An 18948-nucleotide genomic window follows, 5' to 3' on the forward strand; every position below is an offset into this window, starting at 1 on the left:
CAAGTCAGGACTTGAGTATGATTTAAAGCACTAGAAATCATACTCAACTCCTTGCCATTAGAGTTGTATTTCCAGTGCTTGAAATCATATTCAAGTCCTGACTTGAGCATTGAGTAGAGTTCTGGAATACGACATTTAGACTTAAATGACAGCTGTCATTCTTTATACCCGAAGATTCACGCAACGTAATGGCGGCGATAGATATAAAATTACGATTATTCAAAACCTACTAAACGATCTTACTTCAAATAAAAAGAAAACTACTCTATGATAATGTAGTATTATTTTATTCGATGAAAAATTCAAAATCATTTTAATATCACAATTTCTTGCCAGAAATACACACAAGGGAAAATAATAGGTGTTCATATAAATTCATTTTCGAAAATATTAGGCACCTTTTTAGAATATGTAATACTTTTTGAAATGTTGAATATATACCTAAAAATACTACTTATGTAGTTACGTTTTTCATACAAGATAACTGCGCTAAATGACTTGGAAAAAACTGGTGGGTTTTCTTAATTGGTCGATTTGGCCAATGAAGGAAATGTTAGGACGTATTGATCAACGAACAATTTTCAAAATTAAATCACTATATACCTCAAACAAGATTTCGTATTATACGTCAAATTAAAGAGCACATTATCATCTCTTTTTTTATGCAAACTGTTACTCGTTCTAATGATTGGGTTACATCTTAATTGACTTTTAAATTGTTAGTGTTGGTGCACAGATTCATACGCGTTCCGAGCCTTCAGACATATTGTATCGTGCATACAAATTCATACGCATTCCGAGTTTAAGGCTGAACTCACTCTGGCGCAGAGTCGAAGCGTCGCGTCGCGTCGCGTCCTGCCTTTCAACTACAACGCCTGGCGACGCGCGACGACGAACGCATTAGTGCGCCCGGATCACAGTGTATAGACGGCGTCTGACGCCTCACTGCGCCCAAGTAAGGCGCAAGTAAGGCCATCAAGGTTTGCGCGTACTTTGTGTCTTGTGTTGGATCCATCAAATTTGCGCACGCAAGCGTTGAACGCACCACACACCGTTTCGAATTAAAAAAATGTCAATACTATATTCAGAGCAAAGATGGTGCTGTTTTGGTGCTGAAGTATCCATTAAATGCGCTATTTTATCAACGTTCTAAATAATATACCTTTATCTCGGGCAAATTTATCCGCGTCGTAATAAAGAATTACCTTAAAAAACGAGGCAATCTAAAAGTTAATTAAGTTTCTTTTGTGGTCTTTATTAACATGGTAGTCACTTCCGTCCTACATAATTATCTATCAAAGTTTGCGAGTGTCGTGTCATAAGATATGCGGTACATGTTTATCACGTATATGTGAATGTTATACAAGGTTATACCTTGCCTTTGTTTATTTGAAAACAATTTGAAACTTTAGTCTAGAAATTCCGAAAGTTATAAAACAAAGTTTTGATTATTCACTTTGAACGCACATATAAAAAACCCCTTTGAAGTACTTTTTTATAAATGTATGTATGCACCATGGACAGATCATGTGATACAGAAGCTACAACTTGTAAAACAGACCTTCTACCTTCAAATGTAGCGCTGCCGGATAATGTCCGACCCAATTAGACGGTGTTTAAAGAGAACATCACACACGTTGCTCTGATTTCAATTTTTTTTTTATATATTTTTATAATCATTTATTGCACAGGAAATCACATAAACACATTTAGTAATAAGGAAAATACAAACAAAAGGGACTGCTTATGTCTAACATAAATTTCTTCTCCTGTAGAACTAAATACAGGACACAATATCCTCCGAACGGTTACCATGCCACGCAGAGGTGCCAGATTCGATTCCCGGGCCGGGAGAAATATTTGTATGGCCTACATTTATTTCTCTATAAGTTTGGGTGTAATTTGTGGTTGTCTATGTGTGTGCCCATGGCACCCGCTACACACGGTTTCCCTAGTTCGGGGTCACGTTGAGTGTGTGCGTTGTTATTAATATAATTACAATAACGGGTTTACAAAACAAACATTGTGTAATAAAAAAACCAATACCAAAAATTATTAAAAATAGTAAATGCTTGCATAAATACATATTTCATACTGTAGTGCTGGTTAGCAAAGCGGGTACGTAGAACGACGAATTAGACGCAGACTTCCGTGTGAAAGGAGTATATTATAGCGATGGGCATTATTTCGTAGATAGTTTTTAACCGACTTCAAAAAAGGAGGAGGTGCTCAATTCGACTGTATGTTCTTTTTTTTTGTATGTATGTTACACGATAACTCCAGTATTTGTGAACCGATTTTCATGATTATTTTTTTGTTGGAAAGGGGGTACTTCCATATTGAAGTACCCCCTGTACTTCCATAGTGGTCCATTTCATTTTGAAGAAAATCATCCACCTCGAAGGGTGGCTGTTCACGCATGAAGATTCATTTTTATAAATAGCGCCTAACTTTAATTTAGGAGCAATTACTTTAATGGTTGATTTTGTTATTTCTCCAATTCAAGGCGTTTTTCTCTCGATATACTTTGAGTAGTGTGAATCGATTTTTACTATCTCCAGTGTCAAGCCCGGTATAGTGGCGACCTAGGGTATATTTCAATAAAACTTAGCAAATAGACGTAATTCCAAGTACTTTTGAGGTCGGTTTTTTTATAAAACTATCTATTTGGCTTCACAACTATCGCTCGTTTTCTAACCCAGCAAAACTATCTATTTTTCAAAACGCCCCGTTAAGATTGTCATTGCGTTTTTGACAACCATCGCTTGTTTTGTAGTAATTACAAAGTGTTGCTATCTCGCAACGCTCTATATAATCACGCAATAGATGTTGTCGTTGTGGTTGGCGACGTAGAGGCATCGCAATGCTACAGTAAGAGCGAGTAAGACATAGGATAGGCCGCACGTCCCGTTTGCACAAGTACGAGGTTGGACAATGTGTTTCGTTGTTGCATAATGTAACTTTTGAGTTATGAATGAAAGTCGTTAATGAATCACTTTCGGAAGTTTTAAATTTTTGAACTTTTGACCTTGACACGTGTAACTGCAGCTTCCCATTTCTTTTGCGATTGTTGTTTTTAAATATAAAACTAATTCATTACTATCTAGTAGTTTGCTTGTCGCGAGTGGTGATAGGCATAGTAATTATTTGTTTACTGATCGTAGCGGATTGAGCAAATTAGTTTTATTTTAAATGAGACTTCGTGTTTAATTGTAAATAAATAAATCTGTGATTTTGTGTACAATATTTATTAGACTTTTGGGTTGTAGCGTGATGTTATATAGACAAGATTTGGGTTACCAATGCAAAAAATATTTTTTCGGAGTAATATACGGAGACGTACACACAGGTCAGTAGTTGGCCTGTCTATATTTCAGTGCAAACGGGAGTTGATATTTATAAGAACTATATCGTTAATGTGTTCCCAGGAATACATGGCCCTTATTTCGTCTCTATTTCTGGTTATATATTCGATGGCTACACGCCTGTCCATAACCAGTTGCCGTGCCACTCAAAGCTTTAAATCGGAAAGATCTTATGGGCACTACCACTGCGACCGTCACCCTGAGACTTAAGTTGACAAGTCGCATCTGCCTGTAATTTCACAGCACCCTTACCCTTCAAAACCAAAACACTGCTGACATTGCTGCTTGGTGGCAGAAATAGATAAGGTGGCAGTACTACCCTGGACCAACTCTTTCACAAGGAGCTCTTCTGCTACTAAAATGTCTTTTATACTATTATATTATTCTCATTATTCCGTTACAACGTACGTATAAATTCTCTAAGCTAAATGTCTAAATAATCTCGTCCGTAATTATATTTACAAACGACAAACAAGTGGTACAGCTTAGAAAGACAATGCGCTCATTTATCCTTTAAAAGGGCTCACAATTCGATTCTCGAAGCCGTTAATTCTTTACACAAAAGATTAAGCTTAGGTGTGAACGACCTCTTGGAGCGTACTTTGAATGTTAAATTGAGAAAAGGTAAATTGATTGTAGAATCGAAGTTCTTTTGTCTTTTTAGACGCGGTAAAATGTTTATGAACGTTTAATTTCTATGACTGTTAGAGAGTCAACACACTTATGCATGAAACTGTCTGTCTGTCTGTGTGTCTGGTCAGAAGCGCGGCGGGTGTAATTCCGTGTATTTATAATTTCCTTTTTTTTCGCACACACTCAACATAGCCCGCACTAGGGAAACCCTGGTTGCGGGTGTCATGGACACACACATAGACAACTACAAATTACACCCAAAGTCACGAGAGAAATAAATGTAGGCCATACAAATATTTCTCCCGGCCCGGGAATCGAGTCCGGCATGGTAACCGTTCAGCCACAGAGGCAGTTACTAAGTTAATATGGACGACAACACACCACCAGCCGGCGCGAGACGAGCGCACAAAACCATATTCTGGAGAAAAGATGGCGCTGTTTTGGTGCTGAAGTATCCATTAAATGCGATTTTTTATCAACGTTAAAGATAATATTTTTACCTCTGGCAACAAGTTATACCTGGCAAATTGAATAAGTTCACGCGTAGGTATAGCCCTTAGAGGATGGAAAAAAATATTCCATAGTCTAAGGTATAGCCACGACTGATCGCGATAATTTTTAATGGCATTTGACATTAGACGTTAGGTCGGGTGGCGTTCTTTTTGGTACATCAAAGAGATTTAACGTGTTATTTAATGCGTGTAGTATGCGTGTAGTATAATAATATATAAAAAAAGCGCATAACTTTCTCGAATTGTTTCAAGCTGAACCATATTTATAATATAGCATTGGTTTTGTTTCGGTTAAATGTAAAAGATTTATATAATAATAATTGACTCTCATGAAATAACATAACGCCCTTTAGTACCAGTAGAGTTCCTCGTGAAAGAGTTCGTCTAGTGAAGTACGTACTGCCACCTTACCTATTTCTGCCGCTGTATGGGCCACCTTACTCCATACATGGTTTGTAGTGGTAGTCATTTAATATTATAAAAAGAAAGAAAAAATAATGTAGCAGTTTCAACCTCCATCTTGGAATGATATTTTCAACGCGCAATGTATTGGGCATTGGACACTAAATCCTAGTGTAGCTACTTTACTCCACACGATATTTTAGGCAGTGTTTTTTATGCAGGTTTAATTCTATGCGCTCTTCCCCTCTCTGGTGGCAAGATCATATCTTTTGCCGACGATACAGTCTCATTATTCAGCGCCTAAAGTTGGAATGAAACATTTTCACAAGCTCAATTTGGTTTTAACACAGTAACCGAGTGGCTCAGAGCGAATGCCACTACACTGAATACTAGCAAAATTAAATATATGACTTTCTCATACAACATCTCCTCACAACCTCCTGAGGATGCTTTTTCAATAGTAGCTCACCATTGTACAAGCCCCCGAACTCATCTAAACCTCTGTGTTTGTCCAACACTGGACAGCACAAACGACATTAAATATTTAGGTGTCATAATTGACAAACATCTAAATTACAAAGACCACACTGTAGCGCTTACTTCTAGAGTTCGAAAATTGATATATGTTTTTAAAAAGTTAAGATATGCAGCTAGCAGCGCCCTTCTCAAATCAGTATATTTAGCCCACTGTGGTCATTGCTACTTTACTGCGTTACATCCTGGGGCGGTGCATATAAGACAACCCTGATAAACCTGGAAAGAGCGCAGAGACCTGTTCTTAAGGTCATCAACTTCCGTCCTTTCGATTATCCAACCCGCAAACTCCTAAACGAGTGCGATGTTCTCTCGGTTCGGCGACTGTTTATCCAACAAATAATTTTGAAAAAGCACTCGATTACTCCATTTGATTCTGTTACTTTAACCAACTACAGACGACTCGATACCTTTTCATCTCGTGCATAACTCCGCACAGCACACTCGCATAGATTCTTTTGCTTCCTTGGTACATTCCTTTACTTTAAATTAAATTCTAATTTGCATTATTCCGCCATGAATAAAATAGAATGTAAAAGGACCGTCAAATTGTGGCTTAAGAGTACGACTTACAATGAAACAGAGGACTTGCTGGAAGTTGTTTCATAATTACAATTTGTTGTTTTATATAGGTAACCGTAACAGATGAGAGAGAGAGAGAGAGTTTTATATAGGTAACCATTAATTTACAACTACTAATTATTTTATTGTTAAATATGGAAAATCTATTTTTAAGCTATAATATAAAGAAATTTGAATAAAAACATGCCTACAATACAGGTATATATTTACTTAGTTTAGGCATCGCAATTACACATTAGATGCTTTAAAATACATAATAGCTTTACTATGAAGAACGTATAATCTAGTTTCCCCTGTTAATTCTTATTTAAATACTATAATAGCTTTATTTACATTTGTTTTTACTTATATTGTATTAGATTAAGTTATATTGAAATAAATTTATCTCTATCTTTATCTTTAATTTGTGGCTTGTGTGTTGTTTTGCCACCGGGTTTCAATAATTTGGAATTAGCTTAAGAGTGTTCTATATGATTAATTATATGTATATATTTTTGTACGTTCATGACCATTAAGGGCTATGGCAAAATATAAGCGAGGACAATGTAGGTACCTACTGTAGTCTGTAGCTGAGTCTAAGGCTGCTAACAGATTGACTACATGATTACAATAATGTGTGATGTCGTTATCAGTTTCGAGTCAAGGTCACGGCTGCGTGAAGTTGATTACGACTTCACGTTATAACTGCAAACATGCAGTCAATCTCTTAGTCACTCATAGTCCCATTTGACGTGTGTTTCTGTTTATTATTATTAATTTTCATATCATTCTCTTTGTGTGGTATTGCATGCCAAATAAAATATTTCATATTATTATATATGTATCCACATGCATTAAAAGCTGAAAAGGCGTGCGTTTCACTTCGGCTTTATTGCAAGAACATAAAGCTTTTTATGACCGGGGTCAAGCGATACATCGATAAGAATGGTAAATTGCTTGGAACAGAGAAGATGGAAAGTTTGATATTGAAAGAAGGGCACGAAAGGGAACCGCAGTAAATGGAGCCATAAATGGTCTGATGGGGAGCAACATCTTATCCCAAAAAGCACACATGTCTATACATAATGCTTTGCTGGTTCCTACACTGACGTTTGCTAGTGAAAGTTGGATATGGCAGAAGAAGCATGGAAGTAGAATTAATGCAGTGGAGATGAGATCTTTGAGGAGTTGTTGAATTTGTGGAATAAAGTTGAGTGATAGAATGAAGAATACGTGAAAGATGTGGCGTGAAAGAGGATGTGGTGACTAGAATAGAGAAAGAAATGTTGAATTGAATTTGAATTGATTTGAAAGAATTACCAAACAGATTTATGATGCGAATGTAGATGGAAGGGTTTTAATTGGACGTACCAGAAGGATATGTTTACATTGGCCAAATCAGTGACGTACTCAAAAAGGCTGGGATCCGAAGTGACAATATTAAAAGAAGTTGTATGAAAAGGGTAATTGGTGTATGTGAAGCTCGAAAGTTGTGTCAGGATAGAGTAAGGCAAGGGACAAGAGCGTGAGCCTAAGTATGTATGTAAGAATGGTAAATGTTAATGTAATGGTAAACTACTCAAGTCAATGTCCCCGGGTAAGATATTCCACCATATATCAATTGGTCTCAGTTGATTTCTCATTCGTAATTAAATAATAAATAGTGCGTGACGGCTTTAACCGTATAAATTCAATTTAAATTCGCAGTCTAATTTTTAACCGTTTCAAAGAATCCAATCAATCGTATAGCGTAAATCCAATAACAAACAAAGTCGAGCCCGGTGGCACGTAAGAAGGTCATATACAGAGTGAGATGGGCAGTGGTTAAAAATTAATCAACCCCGCCCGGGTTTTAACTGGGTATTGAAACCATATTGCCGGGTTTTAACCCGTTCGAATTTGGTATAATTCCATACTTATTATAAAATTCGATGTAAAAAATATTTTTTAAAAGAAAAAGAGGAATCCATTTTCAAGCGAATCCATTTAATAGAAAGGCAAATTGAATCGTCTAGATCAGAAAGCAATAGGCATAATTTGAACAAAAGTCGCTTAACAACAAATATTTAGTCGTAAATAGTTTTTGCCCTCAATTTTGGGCAATAATGGGTTTTAGCCCGATTTAAATCCGGTGTTAACAAAGCGCCGGGTTAAAACACGGGCGCTTGCCTATCTCTAGTCATATACAATCACACGCATGAAAACGCATACGCGCGCACGTCCTCGCAAGCAAAGGGCGCGTTCAAGTTAGCCGCTGTTAGCCGCGCTGTTAGCCGCGCTGCAGCAGCGCTGCAGCCGCGCGGCGGCCGCGCGTCGACCGCGCGATTGTCACTTTTCAATACAATTTCTAGAAGCGCTGCAACCGCGCGGCGGCCGTGCGACTGTCGCGCTGCAGCCACGCTCGGTTGCATCACGGCTAGTGAGGTGTACATGTTAATTTTTGAAATTAACTACGATGGACGAAAATGGAGTTGAAGAATTTATAGAGAATGCAGAGCAACACCTTGCAATATGGATATCAGTTCCGCCAGTTATTCTAATCGACTGGAAAAAAAGGAATGGGAAAATTTATGTCTAAAATTTATTGACGGTTTTGAAACTAAAACTACAAATGAATAAAACATAGCCGGTTGTGAGTTATTTTTAATATCTATACGTGAAGTGTGTGCTCCAAGAACTCTGACACCCCTAACTATATCTTTTGGTTCTGAATACAAGTGTGAAGAATAGTGTTAAACAAACGTAAAAATCCTATAAAAACCCGTAAACAAAGCGAAAACTATTAACAAATATTTTTCGTAAATCGAGTTTTTGGTATTCATTTTGATTATTTTGACAAAATAAAGGTAACGAACGGATTCTAAAGGTGCCTACGACATTGTCGATCAACAACGAGAATTATAGACGTTTCGAGTTGTTTGAGAGTGCTCATTGAGAATGTGGCATTAATTTCTAAATCCAAGATGGTTGCCAAGATTTTTCAAAAATTTATTTTTGGTAATCCTTATGGAAATGGCATTTATATCTGAACACATGATGGCTGACACGACTTTTTGCATTTTCAAAATGCAAGATGGCGGGCATGATTTCTCAAATAATGGCAAGTTGGGTATCGTTTTCGACATATTTAAGGGTGCTCATTACGAATATAGCACTTATTTGTAAATCCAAGATGACGGACACGATTTTTCAAAAAAACGCAATATGGATATCCTTCTATCCTCAATGTAATCCACATTGAGAAATTAACTTTTCGAAATTGGATTAGGTCTGAATATTCTGGGTAGTGTCCCGGAATTAATTTTGTTGCTCGGGTATTTGAATTACAGGAAATTTTCCCTTGTTAGAAACACTTAGGGTGGAGTTTTTTGTAGAACTTATTTATTTGTGAACGCGTAGATGAACAAGTACTTGCCTATTCTGATACACAGCTTCGCCGCGGTCTGTATCTTGGGCACAGCGTCCAAGACATGCAACGCCAATGAAGCTACCTCCGCTGCATGCCTTGAACATCGTTCAGGTACACCACCAACCACCATGTACGCATCGCCTATTGTTTCCACCTGCGAATAAAGTTGAAAATTAACACGGTGTCAAACGTATCGTCGTCGCACAATTTGTTACTATTTATTGCGAAATTAGGTGAACAGTCTGTTTGAATGTTTTGAATCTGTCTGAGGGCACACTCAGAAATCCCCGACGTAGACATCTTTATTCTTCTTCTTATATTGGTTTAGTACAGTCATTAAGATATTAATGATTACAAAAAATATGCTATAGACAATGAGTGCCGAATATTATACCTAAATAGTAATAACATAGACTAAAAAGGCTTTAATATAAATATAAATTTAAAAAAAAAATCTGAACCAGTAGCGACTAGTTAAACCATAGATGAGATAAATAAATTAGTGTATAACATTAAAGTTATTATACTTATGATATAATATTATAAAAAAAAATCGGGACATAAACTCGTGACTCTAATGAATACACACATTAAAAAGGGTCCAGGGATCAAGCACGTTTCTGCAAATTACTGAAAATCAGATCTTTTAATGAATTTTTTAAACAGCAACGGATTTTTTTAGCCAATTCCAGTTTCAAATGCAAATTATAAAATTGACCAAAAAGAATGCCCATCGGTGTTAAAGAAAAATATTTCGAAACCTGATTTTCCTTAATTAACAATAATCTGACTAAATAAACCGACCTCAAACGTCATCCCCTACTTTGCCACCCTGAGAGGTGGAATATTTTTTAGCACTCTTTGCCGAGATTATAATGAGTGTAGTTTGTTGTGGATGCTAAAATCTGTTAATTGTGATACCAAAAAACGAACACGGAAAATTTGTCATTTCGTCAACCGTGAGACTTCTCGGCCAATCCCTGCAAAGAAAGCATGAAAATCCGTCACAGTCCGCTCTGAACTTTTAAATTCATTTACTAACAATTTAATCTAAGACTAACAACGACTACGATGAACTATATAAATAGGCAAAAGACAAACTCCTACTGCCAACTGCCCAGTGTTCATAATTGCAAGAATTAAAAATACCTACCTGTACCCTTAGAATAATAACGCATACAATCATTGACTTACAATAAGTCAATGCATACAATGATACTTTCATATCAAACGAACTGTCACAAGTGAGGCAAAAATCAAATTCATGTAGGCTAGTTTTATAAATATTCACTAAAACCGAAAATTAACCTACTACAGGTTAACTTTCGGTTTTAGTGAATATTTATATAAAAATACAAGTTGAAACGCATTACTTCCTTGTGGAATGTGATGTTAGTATCTATTTTATGTTTGTCTGACGTATTTTTACACTCATTTACCGCACATTTCGTCATTTTTAGCTAAAATTCTTGATCTGTTCGCGGTGCAAGTTGACCTTGAGCACTGACGGCCCGCCCGCTCGTGTAGGCCCTTTGGGCGCGCTTCAATTTGCCTCACTTAGCGTGTACGGACTAGATTTCTATGCGTTATTATTCTAAGCCTGTACCCTTACTTAAAAAAAAAGAAAATGGTAGTAAAATAAAGTGCGTTGGTTTTTTTTTCGTATATTTTTTTGTATTTTCGAATATACAGTAAAGGATACACATTCAACAAGATCATCAGAAGTTCAGCAGACTTTTACTAATGTGCTTGGAAAAATAATAACATTTTCGTTTAGCAATTGTCCTAACATGTCTGATATTACTTTTAATATTAATTAATGTTTTTTTCACTTTTTCTATTATATACGTACATCTTCCTCTCTATAATCTTTTATTATTTCCTCGCTTTGTTTGCGGAAATGCGGGATTGCTTGACTCGTATTAATACAAAGCCTCAGTGGCGCTCATAATCATCCAGTAATCCCTTACGGAATAAAAGGCCTCTGCAATAATGTACTATTATAGATTCAGGCATTACTTTGCGGAAATCCATTTTTAATTTTCTTCGGTCAAACGATCAACAGCGAAGAGAGGCCAAACACGGTGTCGAGTATATTTTTGGTGGTCGTGTTTGTCATTTTAGTTGCGTTTGTGTTATTTACTTTATTAATGTTATGTCATGTAAAAATATTAGAATATGTAACGCAATTATTTGTTATTAGACACCATATCACAAATAACAGCCTTATGACTGTTGATTATCTTGAGAGATCTTTGGAGGTTTAATTACTAACGCAATCGAAAAAACCGGAAATACCTACGCTTTAGTAGCCTGCTAAATCTGTATAATGACACCAGGCGCTCACTGCGACGAAAACGGAACCTAGGCACGCGGTCAGAGAGGTGAAAATAACGTTACCCCCCGTGTGCAGTCGTGCGGAACCGAATGCTGGGGTTGTAGAAGGATTGTAATGTAAATGAAAGACTTGTCTGAACGCTTACACGGCGATACACTCAACGGTATGCACCGCGGTAGGCACGGTAGGTTACGCGGTAAGTACCAGCGGACCTCGAGCAGTACACCCAATAAGCTACCATCGCTTTGCACCTAGTTATTACGTATCAATAATTACTGTATAAGAGAACATAGTTCCGAAACTTGATACGTAAAGGTTGAAGTCAAGTTTATAATTGATCGTCAAGCATTGAACTTAATTATCTTTTGCCAAGGATCAAATTAACTTAGGGAGCAATTTAGTCTCTAATTTAAAATTGACTTCGTGACAATGTGGGGAAGACTACTGCGACAAAGGAGTGGTATACAATATCTACACATTTCTGTACAACCATTCGTAATGGTGTTATACTTTGGTTTTTTTTAGAATTAGAAAAAATGTATACAAAGTAGTAATTATAAATTTTTTCTTCAGTCAATAAATTACTGTAAAGGAGAATATCGTGAGAATGTATGATGAATGCCATTTACAAATGACACACCATCTTATAATTTTAAAAAAGTCCTTTAAGTTTTTTATAGAGTACGTCTTTGAAATATAAATTTTTATTAGGTAAAGATAGACATTTTTCATTAAACTTAAATAGTGAATACTATAAAATATAAACTTAAGAATTTGGTTTCACCGACTGAATGAAATGGCGCTTGATAAAAAGCCCATAAATTTCCTTCTAATACTAAAAAAGAGTGCAAACGAGATCAGGCGAGGATCTATGATATGTAAATAAAAATGTAGTATAAATATAAAATAAATATTATTATTACAACAGCAAAATTTTTACACTATTTGCTAAAATAAATCTAGACAATTATAACAAACTAGTGGAGTAATTTCACAAAAAATAATTGAATATCAATTCAATAAAAATTTAATTAATACAGAGAATAGCGACATCTCTCGCCAGGTCTGGTAGCTGTAAAGGTACTAACTGGGTGATAAATCTGTAATAGATTTCTCATAGATGGCGCTACGACTAAAAAGTCGTTGAAAGACCAAGTACAAAGACACGACGCAAGCACATAGAAAAATTCGTGAGGTCCGTCGGTTCGTTCCGTGGCTTAGTTGGTATAGCGTCTGGCACGGTATGCAAGAAGACGTCGGTTCGAATCCGACCGGATCGAAGGAATTTTTTCTAAGTGTTTTTTCTGAGTGTTCGATCTTTGAATTAATAATTATACCAAACTAGTGGAGTAATTTCACAAAAAATAATTGAATATCAATTCAATAATAATTTAATTAAATCTAGACAGTTAAGAAGAGTTATTGGAGAATAATGAAAGATGGACGGAAGTCGGAAGAGGCACATGGGATTGGATAAGACTCAGGATAAGAGAGCAACGATCTATCCACCTTCCTAATCCGTTTTCCAATTTCATTACTGTCACAAGTTCCACGTTTTAAGAAAAGGTAAAAAAAAAATCCAAAAAAAAACGAAGTCTATATAAGGCCTTGTCCAGAAGAAGCGAATTTGCCGCAAATTGTCTCGAGATTAAAATTTGAAAACTAACAATAGTAACATAAAAATCTAAACAATACCAATCTTATTATCATGAAAGTAGAATTTGATTTGACAAATTACATTAAAATTTATAACCAGAGCGTCATAAAAAAAAGTTATTTGTTATGCAAGGGTGTAAACTCATTGTTTAACGCGAGTGCTTGTATTGAAACCTGAGCAAGCGTAGGAAGCTAAGGGTCGTATTCCAGAACTCTACTCAATGCTCAAGTCAGGATTTGAGCAGACTTGAGTATGATTTCAAGCACTGGAAATACGACCCTAATGGCAAGGACTTGAGTATGATTTTCAGTGCTCACTGCAATACTCAAGTCCTGACTTGAGCATTGAGTAGAGTTCTGGAATACGACCCTAAGTGTCGTATTCCAGAATTCTACTCAATGCTCACGGCAGGACTTGGGTATGGTTTAAAGCCCTAGAAATCATACTCAAGTCCTGACTTAAGCATTGAGTAGAGTTCTGAAATACGACCCTAAGATTGAATTTTCTTTTAATTTTTGAATAAAACGAAAAGTTTTATCTTCGGATGCGTTCTGAATTAACACCTCATCATTTTTTCATTTTTGCTTGTACTTTTATTTTGTGTGATTAAGTGATTATTGAAATTATTTTAGTTCTTCGACGAATTAAAATAATTTAATAAACACAATTATTTATCATTCTTAATTTAATGTCTCCAATAACAAGACTAAAATATACCAACGGATTTATATTACTTATATAAGTAGTGTACGACAAATCGCGTAGTTGAACGTGTCATTATCTTTTTTTTTTCATCGAAAGAAAAAGTTAGGTGCACCTTCTTTTATTTTTTTCCATCCTCTAAGGGTGCACCACATTCCATCGTCAAGTTCGAATTTCAAAAACCTTTTCCACGCTAGCGTGGAAAAAAACTTTTGCGCGCAAATTTCTAATGAGAAAGAAAGCCTTTCAGAGCTAGTGAGGTGAGAACGTAATTTGGCATGCATTGATATTATAAATATAGTCTTCCTTATCGATTTCGATAACAGCGATCAATAATCGTATACATATTACAAACAGCGACCCTTTCATATTAGTTCCTAGCGTATGTGATTACATAGATTTATATGATTCGCTATACCGAATTATGTCTTGAATGTCCGATCTTAAACAGAGCATAAACTAGGCCTGCATAGTTGAAAGTATGGGTATAACTCTCCTGTAGAGGGCTTATGTCTCTCCCTACGTATTTAGCCTTTCTTATTTAATGTTTCGAGTCGCTTTTGTTGGAATGTTTTTACATTTTTATAGACAGTAAATTGCCAAGACGGCCTATATTAAGCGAGCCTCTTCCAACCTGATGGTTCAATAGCGCAAGCGGAATATGCATGAGCACATCTTTATAGCAATGACGTTGACCACCATGCATTTCGTTTACCTTTCGATATCTCGGAGTAGAAGACATTTTAGGCAAACGGTGGTCCTCCGTGCGAAAGATGTGTCTTGCCTTAAATTATAAAGATATTAAACTGACCTAAACCACCACATAAAGCTGCATTCAATGGGCCTAGATGGGGCAGTCAACTTTGTCCTTTACAACAGTCGTAAGAATGTGTGGTTCGTAACCAGTTGCGAAAGTAAAATAATTATGTTTTATACGACACCAGTTGCGAACGACATCTTTTTTGCACTCACACGAAACCGTGGTTTCGAACTAGCAAATGTACTTACTTTAAGCAAAAATTAGTAGCGACGAAAGAGATTCTATTTTTCAGCCGTAACCATTAGAACCTATAATTTAAAGTGATTCCTTTGTTTATTTTCTATCCTCTAAGGGTTGATATGAGGCTTCTTTAATGATAGATATTAAAACTGAGTCATGTTATGTTATCATATTTGAAATGCTAGTGTCATAAGTGCAATATGACGCCAAATCCATTTTTGAGCGTGAATAAATCTCGTAATTGAAGTTCACGAAATGAAGTGCTATAGACCGGTCGGTCACAGTCCGGTCGCGACACGGACTCGGTCCCGACATTTGAACGTGTCACTACCGGCACACGACCGGAGCTCTGCCTGACCCCAGCACGGTGTAACGTGATGATGATGAACAGCTTGCTTAAATATTGTCACAGAACCTCTCTGGACGTTATCTTTTACAAGGAGCTCTGATGCTACTAAATATAGATTTCAACAATAATATCAGAACCACGGTTCTATAAATATATCAGTTATTTCAAACTTTGTATTCGACCCCATTTTGGTAGCTGGGACTTAATACAATTTCATACCCCTTCAGAAGGAAGGTCGCAAAGGGAATATTGTAAGAGAAGACATTTAATATCGGCACAGTTTCTGTGAAGATGTATACGGAGAATACAAGGTACTTTCTGTTTTATTATAATAATACACCTACCAACTAAAGGATAACATATTTCACGCACTATAATTAATACCGGCACACTACGATGGCCGTTTTGACGTTTGTCCGCTCATCAAGTTTGGTATTAATTCATAACTACGTTGAAGGAGCTAATTGCTATATATTGTTGTCAATAGTGACGTGCAATAAAATTTATGGATGTATAATTTTACGACACAACTCGGCATTTGTTTTTCGAAATAAGAAATTAAAAAAAAAAAGAAATCTGATACGATCGTCACTTATAGGATCGCTGTCCAGCACAACTTCTACCTCCGGCAAACTCGCGTCAAAGCAGTTTCGAAATGACGATATATTTAGTAAACATTTTTTTTTTCGTTTTATTAAAACTTTTTAATCTGCTACTCCTTGCAATACCAATTACAAATCTAAAAATTCATAGATGCGACTCGCATTTGATTATACTTTTTTCGATAACGAATTGAGATTTGACCTCACTATGGTAATCTGTCAAAACGGCCATCATAACGTGCCGGTACTGTAATAAGTGCATTTGCCTTGAAAGAGATTATACTGAAAAAAAAAAGTGGCCATTATCGTCTTTTATTTCATACTTAGATAAATTGCTTTCACCCACCCCGCATATGTCTTTGCAAATAGAGCAGGGAAAAATTCCTTTGCATACGTGAATAGTCTTTTTAATAAATTTTCCAAAGCATTTTCTCATCTTGTCTCGCAAATGTAAAGATATTTTTAGATCTTGTAAGATGTTCTCTTTTAAAATAAACGTGAAGGCTTCCTTTCTATCTTTTAAACCACAACGCTATTTTATAGAGAGCGGTTAAATATTAAGTATTAGATGACATCACATACGTGTGTGATGCAGCAACGTAGAACAATGTAGAACGTAGAGCAACGTCGATATGATCTGTAAGTGCTTTACTTTACTTACTTTGGGATGGCATGAGTGGAGTTACGTTAAACATTTATTGCTCCATTAGATACAGAAATATATAACCCATATCCTATCCAATTCTTGTAACTCTATCTGCAATATTAGTCGATAGAGTTACAAGAATTGGAGACGTTTTTGACGTAACTCCACTTTTGTCATTCTTCCATGAGGGGTGCGTATATGTTATGGAAATCAGAAACAACGACGGTACCACAAACACACAGACTCGAGACAATACAGAAAAGTTCTTTTGTGGTACCACCGGCAATTACAAAATCATTCATTCTACCACTAATGATCGATATTGCCTTACTAAAACTACCACGAAAACTACAATGCCTATCTGATTGTTACTTCATTTAATCAGCAATTTCGTCTTTAAATAAAAAATATGATATAATATTAGTAGACTACGTCATCGATGTGACACCGACTCGCTATTGAAGAGCAGAATACCATAACATTGCAATGGCAGTTGGATAAAAGCTCGATGACTATTCACTGACAAGCCTGTAATATTAACTTTTAGCCATCGAGTTTATAACCAGAAATAGAGACAAAATGAGGGCCATCCATCCCTGACAACTCATCAGGCGAATGGGCCTTATATAACTTTTAAATATCAATTCCCGTTTGCATTGCAATCGCAAATTAGAAAGCTGAAATCAGAACAGCGCCAACAACTGACATGTGTATACGTCTGTAATTAAGATAATACCTCTAATTCTAATGTTTTTCCTGGACAATTAAAGCTAGCTAAAATAATGCTGGTGCATAAGAAAGGCTCTAAACAGATCCTAAGAATTTTAGACCAATCTCTCGCCTTCCAAGTCTTTCAAAAAAATTTGAAAAGATAATCAAGTTTCGGCTGGTTTCACATCTAACTCGATACTCAGTACTGCAATCTAGACAATTTGGTTATCGTGATGGTATCGGGAGTAGTGACGCTATTGACACTTTAATTGGTGATAAAATGCGAGAAATCAACAATAAGCAGAAAGTAGCCTTTTCCTTGATTTAAGTGTAGCTTTTGACTTAGTGGACCACGATTTATTAATTGCTAAATTGCATCACTATGGAGTTAGATATAATAATCTTGGTCGTTTGAAGTCTTATTTATGCAACCGCAAACAATTTATAGAAATAAAAGACTTTGCTTCTGATGGTAATGTTAGAGTCCAAAAAATCAAAAAATGTAAAAGTCACGAGGGGAATCCCTCAGGGGTCAATATTAGGACCAGTATTTTTTGTGATATTCATAAATGACCTCATAAATTATATATATAAATTTGACGCTAGTATAAGACTATCTATAATAAATTTTGCTAACGAAACAAACGCAATTATATCTTGCAAAGATAACAACCAATTCAATAACTACGTAAATAACATACTTACTGCTTTTGATAACTGGTTCAGTATTATTAATGCATTACAAATAAATCCATCGAAAACGAATATTCTACTATTTAAAACCACTGCACGAAATGGAGATACTTTGGATGTTCAATTGAATGGTAGATATATAGAAATTAAAGAGTAATAAAGTTTCTTGGCATTCATATAAATAATATTGTAAATTGGAAACGTGAGCTCACATATTTGGAGAACTCTATTAGTTCTGCCTGTTATGCCCTACGTAGTTTGATAGACATACTTACTAGAAAACAATTAAAGTCGGTCTATCACGCTTTGATTGAATCTAAACTTCGTTACAGCATTGCATTATGGGGTAATAGTTATAAATGTAATGCAGAGGACGCTTTTGCTTTGCAAAAAAGGGCCATTCGCACTATAGTACGGGTTCTACCTTGGGAGTCATGTCAGCAACATTTCAGGTAGTTAGATATACTCACGGTACCAAGCCTATATATCTTAGTATTGCTGACGGGACTTTTAAAAAGGAGAAGGAACTTAACAGTCAAATGTAGAGCAAAGTGAACGGGGAAATACTATGAGGAAAATTTAAAAAATGTTATCGATCCCAAGTATAACATTGTGACGAACTGTCCCCAGTATCAGTCTGTGAAATTGTTTAATTCATTACACATGGGCCTTATAATTATAAACGACATAAACATAGTCAAACAAAAATTGAGATCTTTATTGTTGGAAAAGTACTGCTACACAGTTGAAGAATTTTAAATTAATTATTTAACAATGTTGTAAATTATTACGTTTTATTATATAAGTTGACATTCAAACACAATTGTACATTGT

The 18948-nt window shown here is 35.9% G+C and overlaps 1 protein-coding gene across 1 annotated transcript in view; it reads right to left on the minus strand.

The window, feature by feature from the left end:
- LOC113240039 (guanylate cyclase 32E) overlaps positions 1-18948 on the minus strand; it is a 193353-nt gene that overhangs the window by 13382 nt on the left and 161023 nt on the right. Inside the window, exon 22 of the mRNA XM_026477244.1 lies at positions 9423-9570. Within this exon, the coding sequence (XP_026333029.1) occupies positions 9423-9570 (148 nt within the window). The remainder of the gene's footprint in view (positions 1-9422; positions 9571-18948) is intronic.

The sequence above is a fragment of the Hyposmocoma kahamanoa genome, unplaced genomic scaffold (genome assembly GCF_003589595.1).
Source record: "Hyposmocoma kahamanoa isolate Upper Pololo Valley unplaced genomic scaffold, ASM358959v1 119, whole genome shotgun sequence".
In the NCBI taxonomy this organism is placed as follows: domain Eukaryota; kingdom Metazoa; phylum Arthropoda; class Insecta; order Lepidoptera; family Cosmopterigidae; genus Hyposmocoma; species Hyposmocoma kahamanoa.